Raw genomic sequence first — 23,474 nt, forward strand, 5'->3', positions numbered from 1 at the left:
AATAAGTTATGCGAAGGAATGTGAATGATGTAAATAAGATCTATCTCTTCCATATAACGAAAGCGATATCTGTGAGCCCCTTGATTAGTAGGGCACAAGATTACATGGTCATGTTTAAATAAGTCAATATGAGATATTAAGCTTATTTGATTGAGTGTGTCTACTTTGAGATAAAAAACATAGAAATTGATAAAAGGATGACACGATCTATGTCTCATTGATCAATTTAGATATCAAGGATAGAAAGATTGAGTCATACAAGATCATAGACACATAAAGATTAAGTCGGATTTCGATATTCTCGTCACTTGGGTAGCAATGATGCTTTGCTAGATACCACCCATTATTTATGTATCTAAAATAGTTTTAGAGGCATTGCCAACGTTATGAGACGGACGGAAGGCTTGTTCATGTGGATACCAAAAGAGGCACGAACACCTGATCGTGCTGAGATCCTAGCTGTCGGGAGTTCGTGTTCATGCACCAAAGATATAACTCACTTCATTAAACTTAGTATGTGGTTTTCCTTTGTATGGATCTTCTGAAAAAGAACTAGCTATTTTCCGCTGCGATTTCTATGTATTTAGTGCTTAGTTCCCTACACTATGGTGGGGTAGACGCTAACTAGTTAGTTTTGTTGGATCGAGTCACATGTGAGAAAGGGGGGATGAATCACGTGGTTTTGAAAAATAAATCTTTTTCATTTTTAAAACAATGTGCATAGCAGAAAAACACAGAAATTAAACAGAGTAACTAAGAAAATGGAAACAAGCATGGTTAGTTTTACTTGGTTCGGAATCTTCGGTAACTCCTACTCCAAGACAGGTCCTGTAGACCTATCGATGGGTAATCCACTAAAATACCCTTCTGGTACCTCTGGAAGAGGGAATCGAGTACAAAGAAATTCGGAACAGGTGCAACACACTGCACTTGTCCTTTTGCAGTAATCAAGTACACAAATGAAAGATTACCAAACACTCTTTTTGAAGATGGTCGGCTTGTGCTCAGTGTTTGGGCGGCTTCTTAGCAGTAGACGAGTGTAGCAGTATCGTAACAGAGTTGTAGCAGGAAGCCAGAGTGTTCGGAAGTCCAATCGGAAGCGCAGATGTTCGTATGAGTGAGTTCTATCATGGTTTGGGTGAGCACTCCCTTTATTAAGCATGGAAGGCGTCTTCGAAGGCCTTGATGGCACCTTTAATGTGGCAAGTTTGATTTAGAACAGCAGTCCGTATCTTTGACGAAATCTGTGTTGGTGCAACCTTAGGTCAAGGTTGACCTGGGTGACCCGACTCGAGTTGACCTGACTCGAGGTATATTTTGATGTTTGACAAGAATAGAGGAGTTGTATTTTGATGTTTGACAAGAATAGAGAAATTGTATTTTGATATTTGACAAGAATAGGAACTTGGGGGATTGTGGGTGCAACCTTTGGTCAAGATTGACCTGGTTGACCCGACTTGAGTTGACCTGATTCGGGAAAAGTCCAAGTATGGAGACTTGGCACGGAAAGATCCAAGCAGGGAGCTTGGCACGAGAAAAGTCCAAGTATGAAGACTTGGCACGGAAAAGTCCAAGCAGGGAGCTTGGCACGGGAAAAGTCCAAGCAGGGAGCTTGGCACAGGAAAAGTCCAAGTATGGAGACTTGGCACGGAAAAGTCCAAGCAGGGAGCTTGACACGGGAAAAGTCCAAGCAGGGAGCTTGGCACGGGGAAAAGTCCAAGTATGGAAGCTTGACATGGGAGGTCGGAGAGGGCTCGATAGCTCGTTCTCTGGACTGGATGGAGTCGAAGAGGGCTCGGTAGCTCGTTCTCCGGACTAGGTCAGAGAGGGTTCGGTAGCTCGTTCTCTGGACCAGACGAAGTCGGAGAGGGCTCGGTAAGTCGTTCTCCGGACTAGGTCCGAGAGGGCTCGGTAGCTCGTTCTCTGGACCGGATGTGGAAGTCAGAGAGGGCTCGGTAGCTCGTTCTCTGGACTAGGTCAGAGAGGGCTCGGTAGCTCGTTCTCTGGACTAGGTCAGAGAGGGCTCGGTAGCTAGTTCTCTGGACCAGACGTGGAAGTCGGAGAGGGCTCGGTAGCTCGTTCTCCGGACTAGGTCAGAGAGGGCTCGGTAGCTCGTTCTCTAGATTAGGAAGACTTTAGGGTTTAAGGCTGGGAAATTGGATCGGTCTGCTGATACTATGGGTATCTGGATCGATCTGCTGACCGATCTAGTGATACACTGATTCTCACTGTGGGTCATCTGATCGGTCTGGTGACCGATTAGTAACCAAACAGATTGGGAGAAGGAATAGGAGGGATTGGTCTGTGGATCGATCCACCTATGACCTAATCGGTCCACAGACCAATCAGGGCTCTGCAACCAACTCTCTGTGAGAGTTGGGATCGGTCTGGACCGATTAGTAGGGCCGATCGGTCCCTGACCCGATCGAGATCCGTCTGGATCGATCGTGGTGGAGCGATCGGTCCAAGTCTAGCCGTTAGTCAACGGCTAGATTTGTCTGTGTCTTCTTCTTCGCAGTTCATATAAAACAAGAGGTGTAGGGCCTCTACAGAAAAGGTAGACTTCTTCTTGCTCCTGCGATCGAGCTTTGTTGAGCTCTCCTAAGCTTCGTGTGAGCTTCCTCGGTACGGGTCTCCAAGCGATCGATTCTTCTCTGTGGTTGGCATCCGTGAAGTTGCTGCTTCATCAACAGTCGACGAGAAGGCAAGCAAACCGGTGTTTTTACATTCATATTATTCTTGTCTTCTTGCTGTATTTCTTGTACTCTGATCTTGCTGTTGCAAGATAAATTGTGGCGAGGTTTCTCCACCCAGAAGGAGTTTTCATTAGCCGATTTTCCGAGGTCTCATCCACCGATTGATTGATAGGATTCGTCCACCTTACGGACACGCCGAGGAGTAGGAGTATCATCTCCGAACCTCGTTATATCGTCATGTTTGAGGTTTGATCTTCTCCATTTTCATTTCTACTTTTTATTTCCGCTGCGCTAACTCAAATTGTAGGAAGAAACAAGAATTTGGGGTTGACTATTCACACCCCCCCTCTCTAGCTGCGATCCGAAGATCCTAACAATCTGAACTTTATCTTGTGAAAGACATCCTCCATGCACTAAAAGTGCCTTCTATGAACAGTGCCAAGGCGCTATTAGTGTTTGAAGGCGCCTTCTATGAAAGCGCCTTCCATCCTTGGAAGGCCCCTCAGGTACTATTCACCCGAGGTTTTTTGTGCTCTTCTTATCCTATAAAGCATGTTAGTCCAATAAATCAAATAATAACCAACAAAACACGTGTTAGCACAATATTACTGAGTAGTAATTAAACCTTGTCTCTTCGAGACCCAAATCTAGTCAAGGTCTCAATTTAGTAATCCAAAATAGACCTAAACTGGACCGACGAGTTTAATAGAGCTAAAATCGTGGGTTTTTATCTCTAATTGGTGGGTTTAATGGTAAGTAGTACGTATGAGTATAAATTGAATCTAATAATGTGATCTAACTTAGATTTTTGTTGGATTTCGGTTGTTGGATATATACTTTATGTGTAAAACCTATACTCTCACATTTATTATCATCTATGAGCTGATAATAGATATTCACTATATATGGATTGACCCCAAGAGTTTAGAGCATCATCTTGATATAATTCATGGTTCCTCATTAGACCTAGAGTTTTTTGGCGCCGTCAAATCCCTTGGAAAATCTTTCTTTTGCTTCCGCTCTTTTTTTTTTCCTTTCTTTCTTAGGGTTTAATTCTGGACGATGCAAAAAAAACAAGGATGATTAATTGTTGTATTTCTTATATGCAAATTCCGAAGCAAAAGGCGAGAATGATTAATTGTTATATTTCTTATATGTAAATTCGTACTTATTCTTAGGATCTATGCGATTTAGGTTTTATAAGTTCTATCGAAACCAGATTGATCGTTGCAGAGTGTCAACTTTCCGGGCACCTACCTTATGAACCAAAGCGCTCAGCCTTTATGTAATCTGGCAGGGAGATGTGGCCTCCGGTGGTGTAGACTTTAACTGGTTGGTTTTGTATAGCAGAAAATCTGGGCAAAGATATGCAACAATGCATTAGTATGCTCTTTGTATATCTAGCTTGACATGGAGCCAAGCTTGGGTACGGTGTGTTTGGACTCAACTAAACAAAATCATTTTCAACCCATATAAAAGAATGAGACCATCTTCATTTGACTTGTATGACCTCTTTTCTGTAAACTATGGACTGAACGACTGGGTTTCAAAAAGAAGTTGAGGCTTTTTCTGTAATCAAGATAAGCTCAGAGTCCAGAGATCTGATTTTCTATCATATTTCTATAAGCTTTTCTGTATTCACACAACAGTTTCTATATTTCCTTTTAAAAGCTCTGCTATCCTGCTGTAACTTATGCTGAGCAATTGGGTATGTGAACTGTTTTACTTGCAACATCTTCAGTTTGCTACTGTTATTACTCATTCATTTTGCAACTAAATTTTATGAGCAGTGTGCAATTTTTTGTCACCTTCGTCCATAGCTATATGCATTGGGCATTTAGCTTTTTAGATTGCAGTAAACCATCTTACTAACCTCTCATGGTAAGTTTCTTCTCCCTATATATTGGCATGAGTCTCTCCTACCTACAATCCTTTTTTCTAAACATTAGGATTTCATACTTAAAACGTTAAGAAGCATTCACTTCAAGAAGTCAGGAAGACGACAAGACTCACTTTATAAATCAATTTGCTTAGGACACATGCTTGATAAGTTGGTCATTGAGGGGACTGATTGTAAAATTTTTTCATTAGCTATAGGATAAATCGGAAAGTACTCATAATAGATGGTCTAGAAGTTCAGTATCTTATGACTATATATATCCCATTTAAAAAAATTAATAATAAATATATTATAATTAAAGATCAAATCGTAAATATTTGAATGACAATTTAATACTCTTTCATTACACTGTAGTCCTGAAATAATTACGCTCGCTTTCCGACCATATCATTATCGCTCAATGGATGTTACTGAACTCATTAACATGTCTCCCAAGCAGGTAGTTTCTGATTTGAAATCCTCACATATAGTTGTGAGACTGACGATCATATGGATTCCACCATCACACGGGGACTTTTAGAGTCTGGGTGTAAGCACTTGAACGAGAATTCCAATACTTGGAAGGATGGCAGACCTCAAAATCTTCCTGCACCGGAACTGTTCGACGTATTGCTTCTGGTATGCGAGCTGTTTGAGGTGCCACTCTTGCTCTGCGAACTTTGGCTCGAGGAGACATATTGAGTTTGATAGAAGACATTGACGTTGATGTTCTCCGGCGTTTCAGTAAGAAGTCGGAGCGACAGTGGAATTGGCGGCATGGCGACTTCAAGAAAGCCCTCCAGAACTTGAAGCACCTGCCCCATGGTCGGCCTGCAACTCTCGTAGTCTTGGATGCACCAACAGGCAAGTTTGCAAGCTCTTTCCAGCTCCTCCAAATTCACATCGCCGGCCAATCTTTGATCCAGCAAGCTCCCGATGTTCCCCTTCATAAGTTCGCTGAACACCAGAGTAGGGAAGAACCCTGTAGCGTTGCTTTCCTCCGGGTTCTCCAGGTTCCTCCTCCCCGACACGATCTCGAACAGCATCATCCCGTAGCTGTACACGTCAGCCTTAGCCGTGATCGGCACGCCGGTGATCCACTCTGGCGCGAGGTAGCCTATCGTCCCTCTCGTTGTGGTTAGAACCCGGCTGAAGTCTCGCCCCATGAACTTAGCCAGGCCAAAGTCCGCCAGTTTGGGAGCAAATGAATCGTCTAACAGAATGTTCTCCGGTTTGACGTCACAATGGATGATGCAGTCCCTGCATTGCTCGTGTAGATAGGCCAATCCTTTCGCGGTTCCGACTGCAATTTGGTACCTCGTCTTCCATGCCAAATCCGTGGAAGTGGAGCGGAAGAGATGAGTTTCTAGTGACCCTTTCTGCATGAACTCGTAGACCAGCAATTTGTTGGTTCCCTCGGAGCAGAAGCCAAGGAGGCGAACCAGGTTGACGTGTTGGATCATGCCGACGGTGCTCACCTCAGTGCGGAATTGCTTCTCGCCCTGGTGAAGCCCTTCGAGCTTCTTCACCGCGATAGGGGTCGAATCCGGCAATGAGCCTTTGAACACCGATCCGAAACCGCCGCCGCCGACCTTGTGGGAGAAGTTCTTGGTCGCGTGCAGCAACTCGCTGTACCGGAAAGGAACGAGACTGCCCCCCACGGCATTGGATGCTCTCATCAACCTTGAGCTCCGCCGGCGCCAGACGACGAACCAAATGAGAGCTAAACAAACCAATACAGCGACGGCTGCACTGACTACGGCCCAAAGTACTATCTTCTTGTTGCTCTTGGGACTCGGCAGCTCCGAGGCAGCCAAACGAAGTTGAAGCGTGCTGGCTTCCGATTGGCTGTACTGGTCTTGGAGATTGAGCAATTCGCCGTGCCAAACATAACACCTGCCGCCAGCGAAGGAGTAGGCCGTGCAAGAGCAATTGTTTAAGCAGGCCAATTGGCAATCCTCATCGCTTCCAATACCGTCCAGAGTCTGATTGTTCACCGGCAGCCTCATGTTGTCCATGGTGAGGAACTTGTCCCTCTGGGAATTGGAGGAGTTGGCTCGTTCGCCGCAGTGCAGCGGCGTGTTCCTGACGCATCCCCCGCTCTGGTCGCCCAAATCCCAGTGGCTCTGGTTCCTGGCGCTAAAGCCCCTGACGCACTTGCAAAAGGGCAGGACGTTCTCGTTGCAGCTGCCGAAAGCTCCGCATAAGGAGTAAACCTGGCACTGCTGCCTCGGCTGCCTCGGCTGCCACCAGAGGAGGATCCACGACTGCGAGTTAATTTGCCACGTGAACTGCTTGATCTGCCCGGATACATCCATCACGAACGTGGAGATGCTATCCTGATTATCGAACGAGTACGTGAAGTAGTTCTCCTCGGGATTGCTGATATATTGGAAGACATGGTCATAATCCATCTCCGGAACAAGGTTAAAGATCTGACTGTTCCAGGTCCCGCTACTCCAGTAATTGATGGTGGAGTTCCACACGATGAAGAATTGACTGGTCCCGTTGGGGTCCAATTCCAGGTTGAAGATGCCAGGCGCAGGGTCTTCGTTGTCCTTCCAGGACGTGAGGCGTTGCGTCACGCCGGTGATCTTGTTCAGCCCGAGTCTGGCGCCGGGGAGCCAGGTATTGGTGGGGTAGTCCAAACTCTGCCACACGACCATAGAGGAGTTGGACGCATCACGGAGCTGGAGATTGCCGGAGTCGAGAAGCACGGCGACGGTGGAGTTGGAGGTCGTTTTGGCGGCGGTGGTCCATACAAGGGCGCCGGAAGCATCGAGGAGGACGAGGTTGCCGTCGTCGGAGATTTTGATCACCGAAGTGGAGGGGTCGGCCACGGGGGTCTCCCGATTGGCGACCCACACGGACGTGATCTTAGGGACTTTGCCGTACCATATGCCGACGTAGTACCGATCGGTGCTTCCCGGCTTGAAGAAGCCCAGCACGAAGTCGCCGCCGGAGGAAGTGATGATTTGGTTCCCCGAGAGAGAGCTGTTGGCGGAGATGGTGTCAGCTGCAGAACAGAGATCGAAGAGGAGGCCAAAAAGAGGTAGAAGAAGAGGAAAGACGCATCCAATTCTTGGAGTAACCATGGCATAAGAAGATGAATGGGGTCAGAAAGACATCTGTAGTTGCTGAAGCATATGGTTTGATCTCGGAGTCCACAAACATCTGCCTACGAATTTAAGAGCTCACCAAATGCTGATTGATACCGAATGTTACGAGTGTATTTGAATAGGACGAGAAAGTGAAAGTAATATATGGTCCAGAGGTAGAATCGATCGGACCTAGGGGATTTAGCTTTATATTATCTCCAGAGTAAATCTTCAGCATCACCTAATATATAACCGAGCAGCTTAAGGTGGGGCGACTATATAATTAATCGATTTAAAGATCCAGTCGAGGTACATTCAGCAAATGACATGGTCAGTGAATCACATGTCAAAATAATAATTATTTTGTCAAAAAATATTTCTCTATTATAATATAAACATTCATTAGAACCTTCTTGAAGATGATTACACTTCCCATTAACCAACAGCTTATGACAACATATTCCTTCAATCGTTCCATTAATGACGTAAGTTACAAAAGAAGTACATAGATGGATAATAGAAAATTGCTCAAACAATGATGGTACATCTCCTAGATTATACATCTTCCCATACCCGACAACATCTGACACTCGATATTTTCTACCACCTCATAATTGCGGAGGTTCTGAGAGGTAGTATATAAAGGGGGTCCTCTCCATTGGTCAGGTACATGCCTTACGACAATCTTAGTTACGTACACGCATTTATTGTTCATCTCTCCATTTTCGCGCTCAGACACTATACTAACTTGAGCATCGAAGAGCCTACACTAAGGACCTCATCCCTAGTTTTTGGCGTTGACGTCTTGTTTGCTCTCTTTGGTGTGTGAGAGAGGAAGAAGAAGCTCTTTTTCTGTAATTTAAAGTCTTCCATAGTCAACAGTGTAACTACCTGCCCAGTACGTTATCTCTCTAGTTTTCAGACAGGATCACTAACTAATATTTTGTACCCACATCGTACTATCTATGATCACAGAAGAACAATAGTTAAAATATTAATTTTTCAAAATTTCCCAAGAAATAAATCTAGAATACAAGAGACTTTCACAACTAAGTGGAGTGGCTGCTTCCCCTCTTATGTAATTTCTTTGGCCGAGTTAATTGCGACCTAGTCAAATGATTGATTTCAAGGTTTAGTGGTTTCTAATCAATTTCAAAGTACCCTTTTGCCTTAGTGATGGTGTTAAGATTACACTTGATCATTTCTTAACATCGCAACTAGAAAATTTGGTCGTCGCCTCAACTTGAACCCGCCACAAACCCTTTAGATCTTGCTATCACCTTAGGGATGAGGGAACGAGAATAATTTTTTTTTTAACTTCATTCATGTATTATAATGTCTTGTTTGCCTTGTTTTACACCGATGCAATCTTGAAAGGCAAAAATAAAAAATAAAAGGATGTCTTTTATTTTTATTATCAAACTTTCAAATTTAATGCAAAAAATAATTATGTTACTGTAATCAGAAAAGATATATAATTGCCACATACGCGGCCCCTAGATTCGGTCCCACGGATATGGAGGAAGGTAAATTTAAATACATAAGTGGAAGGTGCATAGCGGGAACTACCATAGGCAGTAACACCCTGGGAATTGACCCCTACCCAATCCGGGCACATTACCATGCGCCAGAAGCTCGGACAAAATGTAATTGATCATAGATACACATATTGCACTAGCTATCACTTGACCTTCGACAATGATAATAGATATAGTAGTCGATATCAGTTGTGAGGCTAAAGATCAACTGATATGGGGAGTATCAAAAGTCCCCACATGTATCAAGAAAGTCGATAGTCTTGCTGAGATGGAGGTCAAAGTTTAGATGGGTCAACCAGATCACCTCCATTCGACCGCCTTAGGCAAGAAGCTACGTCGACCTGACGCTTTGAGCTCCATTTGGCGACTATGACCAAACACCCTTCTCAACTCTACTCGGAAGGGCTTTGGCAATCTCGCTCCTCCTGTAAATCCTCTTCAACCCTATTCATCTGATCTACCATGGCCGCAAAGACATCTTCCTAGGTTGGTGGGGGATCACACCATCCACCTACATCAAAGATGAATTGACATTGATAATGACCTTAAAAATTCCACTCGATCATCGAGTGTACAAAGGGAGAAGTCAAAGAACCAACTCAATTTATCCCGACCCCAAGGGCACAACATCCCCTAACTCATTTTGTTTGGTATATCCTGATTCTAGGAGTTCAGCTCCCTAGGCTTCTCTAGTTCGATCTACCTGACTCCTTGGGCTCAACTCTCCTGGCTCCTCCAAGTCGGTCTACTCGACTCCTTCAGCTTAGCTCTATCGATCTGACAAGCCATTGCCACTCAACTAAGTTCCATTAACCCAACACACTGCCCAGCTCAGTCGGCTCAGCTCCCCTGACTCCTTTCATTCGATATATCCTGACCCTTGGGGCTCAATTTCCCCCAACTCCTTGTGCTCAGGTCCCCCGACTCTTCTAACCTGACTCATCTCCACAGCTCAGCTCAACCTATCTGACAGGCCAACGCTGCTCAGCTTGTCTTCATTGCTTTGCTCAGCTCCTTTCTTGCTCGGTCTAAACAACTAGATGCTCCCTCCTATAGAAGACCCTACTTATTCCTTTCAGTCTCCCCAATCTGATTCTCCTTTTACTTAATAGGTCAGGCCCTTTGACACAATTGATCTCATATCTCATGGGTTGACACCATAAGTGATATAGCACATGGGATAATGTGTGGATTGTCAAGGTATGTGGAATAATATGATTATATAGATATGGAATATAGCCACATGACTGTATGATACTACGGAGATACGATGATGTGACATTTTCCATACTGAGATATAACGTCTAATTAATAAAGAAGATATAATTCTTGTTGGTGCAATCGACCTAGGTTTGATCGGTACGATCATGGTTTTGATGTGTGTGTCAAAGAGTTTAAGTTAGACTTTCATATATATTTGATTTGTATGTTTGAGTCGTGCAAGACTTGGTGAAACACACATGAGAAGCTTGGTGTAGCTAAGCTTGGGAAGCTCATCCTAGGGCTCGGATCCTTGAGTCGGTGAAGGATGGTGTGGAAGGCATCCGAGGGACCGCCGGATGAGAAGCAACGGAGTGGAGCTAAGGGAAGCGGACTTCAAGGCAACGTGAAGGATGGAACGAAGAGGAGCCACGCGCTCGAGTGCATCTAAGGGGTGAAGGCCGAGGAAGAGGGCTTCAAGAGGGCGACTCCGGAGAGGATGAGTGTGTAACCCAGTCAACTGGTCCAGTCAACTATGCAGTCGACTGGGAGCGAACAGAAGCATTATGTTCATTCAGCCAACAGCGACCAGTCAACTGGTAGTTTTACCAGTCGACTAGTAAGTGACCGTTGGAGCTGCGAAGTAGCCGTTGGCTACCTCCAACGGTAACACCAGTCGACTGGTGTCGAGATGAGTTAATATGTTGATCAACTCTCTCTTATTTATAGGAAGCTTTGGGCCTTGAAAGAGGTTACTCATGCTGTTGGTGTAGCGGGGGCCGGCAAGAGGGGGGTGAATTGCCTGCAATCAAAATTTATATCTTCCTCAAACTTTCAACTCTAAAATAAAAGCAACACTAATAATTAAAGTAATTAACAGAAAAGAAAAGAGAGATGACTCAGCTATTTGACTTGGTTACAACCGAGACGGTTGTTAATCCAAGGTGTGGAAAGGCGCACTAAAAGAGTCTCCTTCTTTGAAGGCGGAGAAGCCTTTTACACTTTAAGAGCACAGAGGTTGCTTAGAAAAGAATTACAGAGTTGATGATTTTCATTGTTTCATTGTTCTATTCGAGACCCCTTTATATAGGGGTTCAAGACTCATCCAGAGCCCCTAATCTTCGGGATCAGGGTTTGACTTCGAGAGGGGGATCGGTCGACCGATCCCCATGTTCGGTCGACCGAACCTGTGTACTTTCCCAGCTTCCCATCTGGATGCAGGCTCTATGGATCGAGCTTAGGTTCGGTCGACCGATCCTTATATTCGGTCGACTGATCAACGAACGGTCTCTGCTCGATCTGACCCAATCAAATCGCTTCGACCAAGTCTGTGATTATCTTCTGTTCAGTCGACCGATCAAAGGATTCGGTAGACCGATCAACCATTGGTTGTTGACGTGGCTGCTGACATGTCTCCAACGACTAGCTTTTGATAAAAGGGGTTCGGTCGACCGAACACTTGTCAAGTCAACTTCCCAGTTGACTTGCTCTGGTTCGGCTTGCTTGGTGATTTCGGCCATCCGGAATAGGGCTCACCCGAACCCAGTTCTCGGCCTTCTCCTCGAGCAATCTTACGTCCCGGCTTTACGTCCCTCGAACGCCGCGCACGTTCTTCATGTCCACCGGTGTACTCTTCCGTAGCTCTCTCGTCCTTCGGACGCACCAAATCCGTCGGCTCCCTTTCTGTGCCGTCCTTCTCGCTAGCTGTGTCTTCCGCTCGACTTCCTGTGCTCCTAAGTTCCTACACACTTAAACACAGGGATCAGACAAACAGGACCTAACCTAAACTTGGTTGATCACATCAAAACAACCACGGGGTCCAACAATCTCCCCCTTTTTGATGTGCATCAACCCAAGTTTAAGTTAGGGTAAAAACAAACAAATAATAATTTTAAGAAAATTACTAAACTAACATTTTAAGCACAAAAATGATAAAATTTGCAACATAAGTTAGAAGGAAAAAATATTAAAAGTTTAATTTTTTCTAACTCCCCCTAAACCCCCCCTAACTTGTTACTAAACTCTCCCCCTTTGATCACAGCAAAAATGGGATAAAAATAATTTTCTAAGTCATTTTGAAAAATTTGCTAAGTGAAAATTTAATATTATTTTTTTAAAAAAAACTTAGCTTAGATAATTTTATCAAATCTAATTTCAAAAAAGATCTTAAAAAATGAGAATTTTTCTAAGTAAAAATTTCAAGAAACAAAAATAATTTTTGGAGAATTTCTAAGGAAATGTTTAAAAAACTTTTCAAAGCATTATTTAATTCTAATTTTAATGCTTTTATCAGAAAGTTAATTAAACATTTTATTTTGATATTTCAGCTTCCAGGTCGTGGCGAGGCACTAGGCCTTCTTGGTTATTGGAGCAACAACCACTTCCTTAGACAAAGCTTCCATAAAGAAACTCATTGTTAATTTTCTCACTGTAAGCTTTTAACTAAAAGAAAATTTTAAACTAGTAAAGATTTTGGAACCCAGTAAAGGTTCCTTCCTACAGGGTTGGTCAAATACTTAGTGGGTACATATCCTTTAGGTATTCTTCTAAGTTGACCTTGATGTTTTCTTATATACCAGTTTAATTTTCCATAAACATTAATTTTTGATTTTTGAAAAGCATTAGTTTTTAAACATGCATTTTCAGTTTTGAGTTTTTCAATTTCCAAATTTAATTTCTCATTTTCTAAATTCAAAATTTCTAACATTGTTTTTAAATTGGCAATTTCTTTTTCTGATTTGACTAAGTCTTTAGTAAGCACTTTGATAAACTTAAAAGACTGAGAAGGAGTGAGATCACGTACCTTAATTATCTCACTTGGTGATGCTCCCCCTTCATCGTAGCTTTCTTCTTCTGATTCTCCCCCTTGATCAATGCTCATCTCTGAGTCCGAGTCACCTTCGAAGAGATGGTTGGCCACTAGTGCTAGTCCCGAGAAAGCTTCGGCTTCTAACTCAGAGGATGAAGAATCATCCCATGTAGCCTTCAGACTCTTGCGTGTTGTGGACGTTGGTTTTTGAGGCTTCTCTTTGTTCTTTTCAGTTTGGGGCAGTCATCCTTGATGTGCCCTTCCTCGTTGCAGTTGTAGCATCAGACCGTCCTTCTGTTGCGTTGATGCTTCCTCGACTGTGATTTAAATTTGTTAGATTTAAGAAATTTATTAAAACGTCTTACCAGTAGCACTGCTTCGGTTTCGTCGATCGATGCTTCGGAGTCAAGATCGTCCTTTTCGGCTTGTAGGGCAATGTTGAGGTTCAACTTCTCTACTGGTTTCTCTGCAAGTTGAGACTCGTGAAGTTCGAAGGTAGAAAATAAGTTTTCTAAACTACTTACCTCAAAGTCCTTAGAGATGTAGTATGCATCTACTAAGTCCAGTCTAGTGTTCTGGGGAAGGCGTTGAGCGCGTATTGGATGGAATTCCGGTTCGTTACTTCTTCTCCAAGGTTGCTTAGTTGAGTTATTAGCTCCTTAATCCTTTCTTGGAGTTGCGCTATCTTCTCGCCATTGTTCATCTGGAGGTTCGTTAGTTGTGTCTGAAGGATGCCGCGCCTCGCTACCTTTGCTTCCGAGGTACCTTCATGGAGCTCTAGGAATTTCTCCCAGAGGTCTTTTGCGGAGTTGTAGCTTCCGATCTGATTTACCTCCTGGGTCGGAAGAACACTGAGCAAGTGGAACTCAGCCTTTCCGTTAGCGACGAAATCAGCCTGCTCCTTCTTCGCCCATTGGTTTTCTTCTTTGTCTTTTAGAACTGCAAAACCATATTTCATTGTAATAAGAATGTCAAAATCCGTTTTAAAGAATACCTCCAATTTTCGCTTCCATGTAGCGAAATCTCCGTCGAACTTCGGGGGATGAATGTTCGCGCCGGCCATTGTTCTGATCTTTATGCTTCAGATGAAGTATTCTACTATTGGCTCTCTTCTCTCTGTTGGTGCAGCGGGGACCGGCAAGAGGGGGGTGAATTGCCTGCAATCAAAATTTTTACCCTCCTCAAACTTTCAACTCTAAAATAAAAGCAACACTAATAATTAAAGTAATTAACAGAAAAGAAAAGAGAGATGACTCAGCTATTTGACTTGGTTACAACCGAGACGGTTGTTAATCCAAGGCGTGGAAAGGCGCACTAAAAGAGTCTCCTTTTTGAAGGCAGAGAAGCCTTTTACACTTTAAGAGCACAGAGGTTGCTTAGAAAAGAATTACAGAGTTGACGATTTTCGTTGTTTCATTGTTCTGTTTGAGACCCCTTTATATAGGGGTTCCAAGACTCATCCAGAGCCCCTGATCTTTGGGATTAGGGTTTGACTTCGAGAGGGGGATCGGTCGACCGATCCCCAGGTTCGGTCGACCGAACCTGTGTACTTTCCCAGCTTCCGTCTGGATGTAGGCTATGTGGATCGAGCTTAGGTTTGGTCGACCGATCCTTGTATTTGGTCTGTTGGTGCGAGAAGTATCCGAAGATCGAATCTGAGTTTTGATAATGGCAAAGGATTCAAAGTTAATGTGTGTTGTAATCTAACATGCTTGACTAAGTGTTTCAGGAAAGTCCTAACTGTGGTTAGGCAGGTGAAAACCCTAGGGGGTGGTAACCCTAGGTAATAGGGGGTGGTAACCCTATGCGGAAAGTCTTGGTGGGTCGAGTGCTTCAGGCAAAAGTCCTGGGGGGGGTAACCCTAGGTGGAAATCGGTGTCCGCAGGTGAAAGACGGTGGACTAGGCCAGCAAGCCAAGAACCTTAGAGCACGAGCAAAGTCGATCGATCTGGAGGATCGCGGCAGCAGCAAAATCTCAGTGCGATTCAGATAGATGAGTGGGCCCGAAGGGCGTCGGGTCGACCTAGGGTTTCGGTTGGAAATCCAAAAGTCGAACCGTCATCCAGATCTGTCATTATCATATCTATATTGTTTTGTGCTAACTTGGTTTTGCGGTATGTGTTTGGGACTAACACTTTTGGGAGGCGGAACGCAGAATAACAACCTCGGATGAGCGATGTGGCGCCTCCATGGAGCTTGGAGGCGCCTCGGGTGCGAGCCGAAGCCAGCTATCCAGAAGGGTTGGAGGCACCTTGAAGGAAGCTCAAGGCGCCTTAAACAGGTGGTTTAAGGTGCCTTGGACACTGATAAAGGTGCCTTAGGATGGATAAGAGGCAGCGGTCAAAGCTTCATCGCAGAGTTATTTTCGGGATAATACTTAGGGATTCAAGGCGCCTTGGAGTCTGATGGAGCCTTGAATACCCTTTATAAGAGGGTTTCGACCAGCAACTCTATATATCTTCTTCCAAGCAAACTTTCTGCTACAAGCTGCCTACGAGACGATCCCGAAGTGCTGCAACGACACCTCGACAACCCGGAGCTTCAGATTTAGTCTTTTGTTGTCGGTATAATCTTTTTTACCACTTTGAATTGTAATTAGTTTGTAATAGTTTTTACGAGCTTATAGTTGTTGCCCACGGAAAGCGATCAAGGATTGCGGGCCTTCGAGTAGGAGTCGATCTAGGCTCCGAATGAAGTAAATTCTCCTGTGTCTCTGTGTTTACTTTTCTTTTCCGCTACGTGATTTAACTCCGATAATTTTACGAATCGAACGAAATAGCTGCGAGCGCTATTCACCCCCCCTCTAGCGCGTCTCGATTCAACAATTGGTATCAGAGCGGAGTCGCGTTGATTTGGTGCAACCACCAATCACACAATTTTTTCGTGGTGTTTTAAATTTTTCGGAGTCAACTGAAATTAGTATTATTACTATATTCCAGTTTTTTCGTTCGTATCGATCTCGCTCGAAGTTGGTGCAACACCACTCGAGTTAGTTCTTTTTCAATTCTTTACTCCCGCACTACTAATCCAAGACTTAGTCTTGGGACGTATTTTTTATTTTTCTTTTGCATATTCTCTCGATGGCCCAACAAGAGGGTTTCAGCACCGTTTGTCCCCCCTCTTCTCTGGAGAAGATTTCGGGTACTGGAAGGGACGAATGGAAACCTACCTGAAAATCCAATTCGAAATCTGGATGATAATCAAGACTAGTTTGGATCTGCCAACTGATAAAGACGGCAAGCCTACACCCTGCGAGGACTGGGAGCCCTAATCAAAGAGGAGCTCAACAGAGTCGGTCCATTTTCAACCGCAAAGGAGCTGTGGGAGAAACTGATAGAACTCCATGAGGGCACCTCTGACACCAAGGTAAGTAAAAGAGATCTTTTACTTAATAAACTATATAATCTAAAAATGCAGGAAGGTGAGACAGCGAGTTCTCTACACGCAAGAATTCAAGACATCCTCAACTCTCTCTACGGAATCGGGCAAAAGGTAGAGAATCGGGACGTCATAAGGTACACACTAAATTCGTTTCCTAGGAGCACATTGTGGGCATCAATGGTAGATGCCTACAAAGTCTCCAAGGATTTATCTTCAATAAAATTAGATGAATTATTCTGTGAGTTTGAATTACATGAGCAGACTAATGCACAACCAACTGAGAAGGGGGTTGCTTTGGTTGCAGTCCGGTGACGGACAAGACGAGATCACGACGAAGAACAAACCCGAGTCAAGAAGAACTCGACTCGGATGATGAAGATGAAGAACTAACAGAGAACTCATGAACCTTGTGAAGAGACTCTACAAGAAGAAGAAAAGACAAGAAGGACCTAAAGAAGGTAGTCCAATCCAAGGAGGCCCAACCAAGTTCTAAGGTAAAGTTGAGTAATCTACTACGGGTGCAACGGAAGGGCACATCAAGGCCATTGCCTAATCAAAGGATGCGAAGAAGCAAAGAAGAAGAAGACCCTAAAGGCGGCGTGGGACGGATCCTCGAGGCGGCATTGACTGAGCGATCGATCAGTTAGGTTGACTGATGGCGTGGGATCCGGATCGTAATCCGAGATCGAATCGAATCCGGAGTGATCCGGTGGATGCCAGATCGCAGAAGGGCGATCCTGTAAGTATCCCTCGACTCAATAACTTAGTCAATTATTTATTACGAAAATTAGCTAAGTCGAATCTTAGAATTAAGTCACTTCTAAGAAGTAGTTGTCCTTAAAAGTGGTGACTCCAAATCTTTGATGAACCCTCGATTGGAAACTCAACTCAAACCCAAAAACTTAGAGAGAATTTCAGCAAAACTCAAGTCAAGGATCTGGAAAACACTAGAATGGTTTTCTTTAGGTTCCAGAATCTTGACCTAATTCTTGGGACACAAGAGTCGTTACAATAAAACGGTCTAGGATTTAAACCAAAAGAAAATATAAATCCTACTTATCTCTTGTAGAAAGAACAAATAGAAAAATGGGTCCCCAAGTCCAAATTGATTAATCAAGTTGGACTTGGTCAATATTGGATCTCGAAGGATCAAATACACTACCTCGATGAACCATATCGAGGCTATGATCGGGAGCAAAGAAAGTCTTGATCCAGGATGAGGGATCAACCCTTTAAGCGCGAGTCAATGCCGTGGAGGTTGAAGGGTAAAGGTCAAAAAGGTTGTGGTAGATACGGATAGGTGGGTGTGGCGATGTTCGAGCGGAATCAAAGACACCCGCCGGCGGTACCTCATGTTGAGCAGTGCGTATATGCCGGGGTCGGCTACCGAGGCATAAAGTCTGCAGCATGCATCATAAACTAGACAGGAATCTACCGACACCGGCGTAGGACGTGAGGTTACCGCCGGATGGGCGCTCGTCATGGAGTAAGTAGAAGACAAAGGACAAGGGAATATCTTGACGTAGGTATGTTCAACCGGACCTGGGCGGGATCTTATAGCGAGTTCATTGTCCCGGAGGAGAATGTCGGTCGCTGGGCGCGGTATGGTGTCGAGTAAGCTCTTCACAGCTCATGCGAGATATGGTTAGAGAGCACCGGGTATGCGTGAGCCTCTTCTGACTCTATATAAGGGTCGCACACTTTGCACGAGCGATCTGGATCTTGACCACTCTTCGCTTGGTTTCATCTTGCCTAACTTGATCGTCGGGGGTCGTAGGAACCCTTCCGGCCGACTTCTTTGGTTCGCGAGCTCCATACGATTGAGCCACATCATCGATTTGGATAGCGCCCGCCCTTGCCCGATTCATCGATTAGCGATCGGATAGGGAATTTGGCGCCGTCGTCCACGATCGGAGTAATGGGAAGCCGGCGACGACGCATGTCTGATGGCTCGCTCTCCAGGAGGGCTCGGCGTCGAGTCAAGGTCAAGCTAAGCGTGGAACAAAAGCGAAAGCGGCCGGCGGATGGAGCAACAAGCGATTGTGTGGGCCGGCCAGCGGTTTACCCGCCACGGTTTCGTTTCATCCGGGCTATTAGGCGCCTCCCTCCACAACAATTAATCATGACCGAGGATCTTCATCCGGGCAATATGCCAATAAGACAAGAAAAGGCAAGGCCCAGCGAGCGGGTCAGGCGGTAGTAGAGCCATCCTCAGGACCCTCTGCAAGCACTATGTATCTAGCCCCTATGATGGAATACCGGAAACCGGACGATCATCTAGGTAAGTTAAACAACACAACCTACATCAATACGGATGGAGTAAAGTGCGGGTATTCCTTACCACTCTCTCGGGATCCAGCGCAGCGGTGGTTTCGGAGGTTGGAGACGGATCCATCACAAGTTTCAGGACTTCCATGGCCTTCCTCCACCATTTGCAGTGATGCGTTATCGGAAGACGACATGCAATTAAGCAGAAAGCCCCAAAAGAGCAGAGCTTACATCAGTTCGGCAGTGGTCATGGATATTCCAATGGCTACCTCAAAGAAGCGATGAATGTCGTTTACGAGGGCCTCGTGGACGGTGACTTCTTAGTTAGAAATCGCAGACTCGACCATATGTTACACGGGCCCCAATGAATACATCAAGGAAGCCCGGCGGCCGGAAGGCAAGAGGCGGCCACCACTCTGAAAGCGGGAGCTCATCGGCCAGGCGGAGGACGGCCGCGCGGAGGCGGCCCGACAGCCATTCAAGATCACGCCATTCGATCTTCTTCGGCGGCCAAACCAACCAAAGGTATGGACCCCAATGTTTTTGCTCATTCCGGACATGCATAACACAAGAGATTGTCGAACCTACCGATCACCCACCCGTCTACCCGATGTCGCCATCATCCGGCAGGCGGCCAGCGACGGGAGGCCGAAGAATAGTCTCCGGGGCGGTCCTGAGGCGAGACAAGTGATAAGCGGTGGCAGCCGGGGCGGAAGGAAAAATAGCAACCGTCTTAACAAATCAACATCATCAGTCGCCGCTGGGTGACTGACTCCAGCATGGAAGGCATCGAGTCGGTCTACAGACCCACGTGGTGTTCGTGTGCAACGAAGGCAGCTGCGGACCGGGGGACTGAGGAGGTGGTCCACATGGCGCTCTCCTCATCAGCGGTAATAATCTTCTTCCTTTATTCATTCAGATACTGAGGGCTCGGTCAATATTTCAAGGCCTTCGACCAGTGCAAATTGATCGGTAAGCTCGCCCATGGCGACCCCCTCCCCTCTCACTGGCAATGAAGTTACATCGGCCGGATCGGACGCTCTATTGCTTTGGTTGAGGAGCGGCCGCCTTCGGCGGACTGGCCAACTATCTCTCCTTGATACAATGTTATTTTGCGAAGGCGGCTCGCGAGTTAAGGCGGCCGTCTCTACTACTTCCACCAAAATCAAGTTCCCGTGGAAGATAAAGTGGGAGAAATGCGAGGAGACCACTTGCGGCTCCTACGTCGAGATGGTCGGCTGAAGCTAATTTCTCTCGGAAGGCGCCACGGATCGGAGCAGCGCTATAGCGAAAAACCACCCTCTTTGGGTTAAGAAGGAAATGGAGATTCAGCGATCGGAGCCGAGCCACCACGTTCGGTCGATGCAGGTGGGCGAGAAAGGAAGTGATTAAATGTCTCGAGCTGTGATGTTTCGTTTGGTCAACACATGGCTTGGAATTTCGCGGTATAGCGCATCCACGAGCTCCACGTCAGGCCCGGACGCTTCTCGATGTGAAGCAAAGGAAGAGAGACTTCAGCGCGAACAAAGTGGGTAGAAGCTCCACGGAGGCCGGCCACATCGCAGGTGCGGTAGCGTGGTACTAGTCTCGGGCAACAAGTGGAGAGTTTGCATCGATTTAGGGATCAGCATGCCCGAAAGGTTTTATCCTCTCCCGGATCGATCATTGGCGGACTCAAGTAAGTGCGAGTTGATGTCATGGCGCCTATCGGGCTACTATCAAGTGCAGCTGCCAAGAAGATCGAGAAGGTCGACTTCTGACGGTACACCACTCTCTGATCTGATCTGGATTGAAGAACATACAGTAACTTGATGAACAAAGTGTTCGAGGAGCGAGATCGGCGGTGGAGTGGTAGTATATTCTTATCAAGTCCGTCAAGCCAAGCCCTCTTTGAAGACATGGAGACTTTCCAAATGCTAAGGAAGTATGGAGTTAAAGTGAATCCTCGGAAGTCATTCGGACAAAAGCGGACGTTTCTTGGGATATATATGGTCCGGCGGGGCATCGAGGTAAATCCGAGCAAGGTGAAAGCATTACAAGATATCAAGCCCCAAACGAGGAAGTACACGCTTGACCAGATAAACGACATTGTCGATTCATCTCTCGAGAGGCTCAGACCTCCGTTTTCAAAATCTTAAGCTACTAAGTTTCGATGGGATGAAGAATGTGATCAGAGCGGAAGAGATATCTGAACTCTTTCCTTGAGCCACCGGTAGGTGAGCCTCTGTATCTATTTATCTTCAATAGCGATGGGTTCGGCATTAGTAGGCGAGAAGAACAGAATGTATTTCTTAAGCCATATTTTAAAGGCTGAATCTCGCTCGCTCGGAAGGCGGCTTTTGGTCCTTTGCCGGTCCTGCTTGGAGACTGTCCTTACATTTCCTACACATCTGATCGTCGACGAATAGCCCATTGGGAGAGTCTCACTCGAACCCGGAAAGCGTCGGACGGCTCATCAAGTGGACAGCGGGTTGAGTGAGTTTGATATTGACATCAGCAGGCGATAAAGGCGCATCCTTGGCGTCCATCTTGCGAGGGCAAAGCCTGGAAATTTATGGATGGTGGAATCACTTGACTCGGAAGCGGAATTGGGGTGTTGTTCTCTCCACAAGAAGAGCGGATGCATCTGTCCGTCCAGCCTCGGAATATAGACAAACAGCAGCGACGCACATAGCACCTGTCGAGGAGTCGGTCGGGTGACAATCCGGACTGGACTGGTTAGCTCGGCAACTCGGGCACTTTTGAGATTAACAGCTCGGCTCAGCTTTCTGAAGCCTTCTTGGGCTCAAAACTTGAGAGGTCATTATCCGAAGATACCGGACCGTGCGAGATGAGTTAGCCAAACTTGCAAATATCATGCGTACATACGGTGATTGAACAAGTATCCCACAGTGGCGCGTATCGATCGGATGGGCCTACCGAAGGATTGACCATCATGGAGTTTCTCCGTTGGGTGCGACAAAATCGATCGGGAGGCTGAAGGCTATGGAGGCGGGTTCACACGTGGAGACCAACTCTGAAGGCCTTCTCTAGCCTTTGTTGAAGTGTGTGAACTCGGAAGAAGCATGAGAATACATCTTCGGAATTGCACCAAGGGTACGTGCGGCGGACATCACAAGAGACGAGATCCTTTGCGAGAAGATCGGATGGCGTGGCACTAGACGCGGCGCGACATGCCTCTCCAAGTACCACAACTTCTTCCCGACCGGCCGGAGGAGAAAGCATCATATCCCTGATGACCAATGGGAATGGATATTATGGGTCCGTTCCTATGGCGACAAGTCAGTTTCTCTGGTGGCGGTCTATTTTCAAATGGGTGAGGGCGGTGGGCGATGAATATCAAGGCAAATGGTCAAAAGTTCATACGGCAATATATAATCATCGGCATTCGCTCGGCCGATCGTATATGTTACAAATCAACTTCGAAGAATGAATGCGAAGTTATGGCATCGAGCAACACTTTACTTGGCGTATCCCGAGCAGCGGCTAGCGATAGGAGATTCTTCACATTCTTGAGCTCGGCTCGACCACATGGGAGGAGGCTGGGTGGATGAGTCTTATGGGCTATCTGCGCGACAAAGGAGAGGCAGAGTTCTGGTTCCATTTAGTGTCCTGGTGGCGATCATCGATCCGAGTTGAGTTGGTGTCCGGATCTAAATTATGACGATAATGCAGGAGGAACACAGAGTTGGACTTGATCGAAGCGAGCCAAGGCATCCGTAAAGCATGGGTGGTCGGTAAGAATGAAGCGAACTACAATCGCGTGATCCTAGGCGTTCAGTCCGGACCTAGTGCGGAAGAAAGTAAAGCCGGTCGGTGGCGTTGTAGTGGGGCTCCTTGGCGGGTCCTTTAAAGTCATCGAAAGCTCGCTCGGGTGCTTATTATTTAGAATATATGAAGATGGACGATGTGGACCGAAAATCATCTCCGCCGTACAAATTTGGGTGAGGTCTTGTTGATATAATTCATTTGGTGTATCTCTTGGTTGCGTGTTCTTTTTAATGGGAAGCAAAATGATAACGCATTGAATCTTGGCCGAAGTGTTGAATATCCTAAAGGCCGTCGAGAAGTAGGAGAAAAAAAGGTTGGAAAAGGCGAGCTATAAATCGAACTGGAAAAGCGACGTACCGAGCTCGGCGTTAAAATCGAAGAAGGCGACTATAAACCCTCAGCGAAGACCGAGCTCCGGCGTTAAAATCGAAGTCGCCAGCTATAAACCCTCCAAGCGGCGAGCAGCTCGACTCAAATCGAGTGTAGTCGCGATATAAACTCCAGCACGAGTGATCGCACGTGCGACGTTAATCGAGAGTCGGAGCCACTATAAAGCGGGAAGGCCGTCGATCTCAGGCGTTAAAAAGCGCCGACTACAAACCCGCCGGAAGAGCCGCTCGGCGTTTAAAATCGAGTAGTATATAAAACTCGTCGTTAAAAATCGAGAGGCGACTATAAACCCTCAGAGCGCCGTGTCTGGACCGCGTTAATCGATCGAGTCAGTCGGCGACTATAAACCCTCCACGTGGAAGACCGGAGCTCCGTTAAAATCATCACGATTATAAACCCTCCGTAGGAAGGCCGTCGAGCTCAGGCGTTAAAAATCGCGTCGGC

General features: G+C 45.9%; 1 protein-coding gene across 1 annotated transcript; it reads right to left on the reverse strand.

Moving 5' to 3' along the window:
- Positions 1-4,937: 4,937 nt before the first annotated feature.
- LOC122030934 (G-type lectin S-receptor-like serine/threonine-protein kinase At2g19130) lies at positions 4,938-7,840 on the reverse strand. The gene has a single exon (XM_042589971.1). The coding sequence runs from the start codon at positions 7,668-7,670 to the stop codon at positions 5,172-5,174; it is 2,499 nt and encodes an 832-aa protein (XP_042445905.1). The 5' UTR covers positions 7,671-7,840; the 3' UTR covers positions 4,938-5,171.
- Between the last annotated feature and the right edge of the window lie 15,634 nt (positions 7,841-23,474).

This window comes from Zingiber officinale, chromosome 11A (genome assembly GCF_018446385.1).
Source record: "Zingiber officinale cultivar Zhangliang chromosome 11A, Zo_v1.1, whole genome shotgun sequence".
Classification (NCBI taxonomy): Eukaryota; Viridiplantae; Streptophyta; class Magnoliopsida; order Zingiberales; family Zingiberaceae; genus Zingiber; species Zingiber officinale.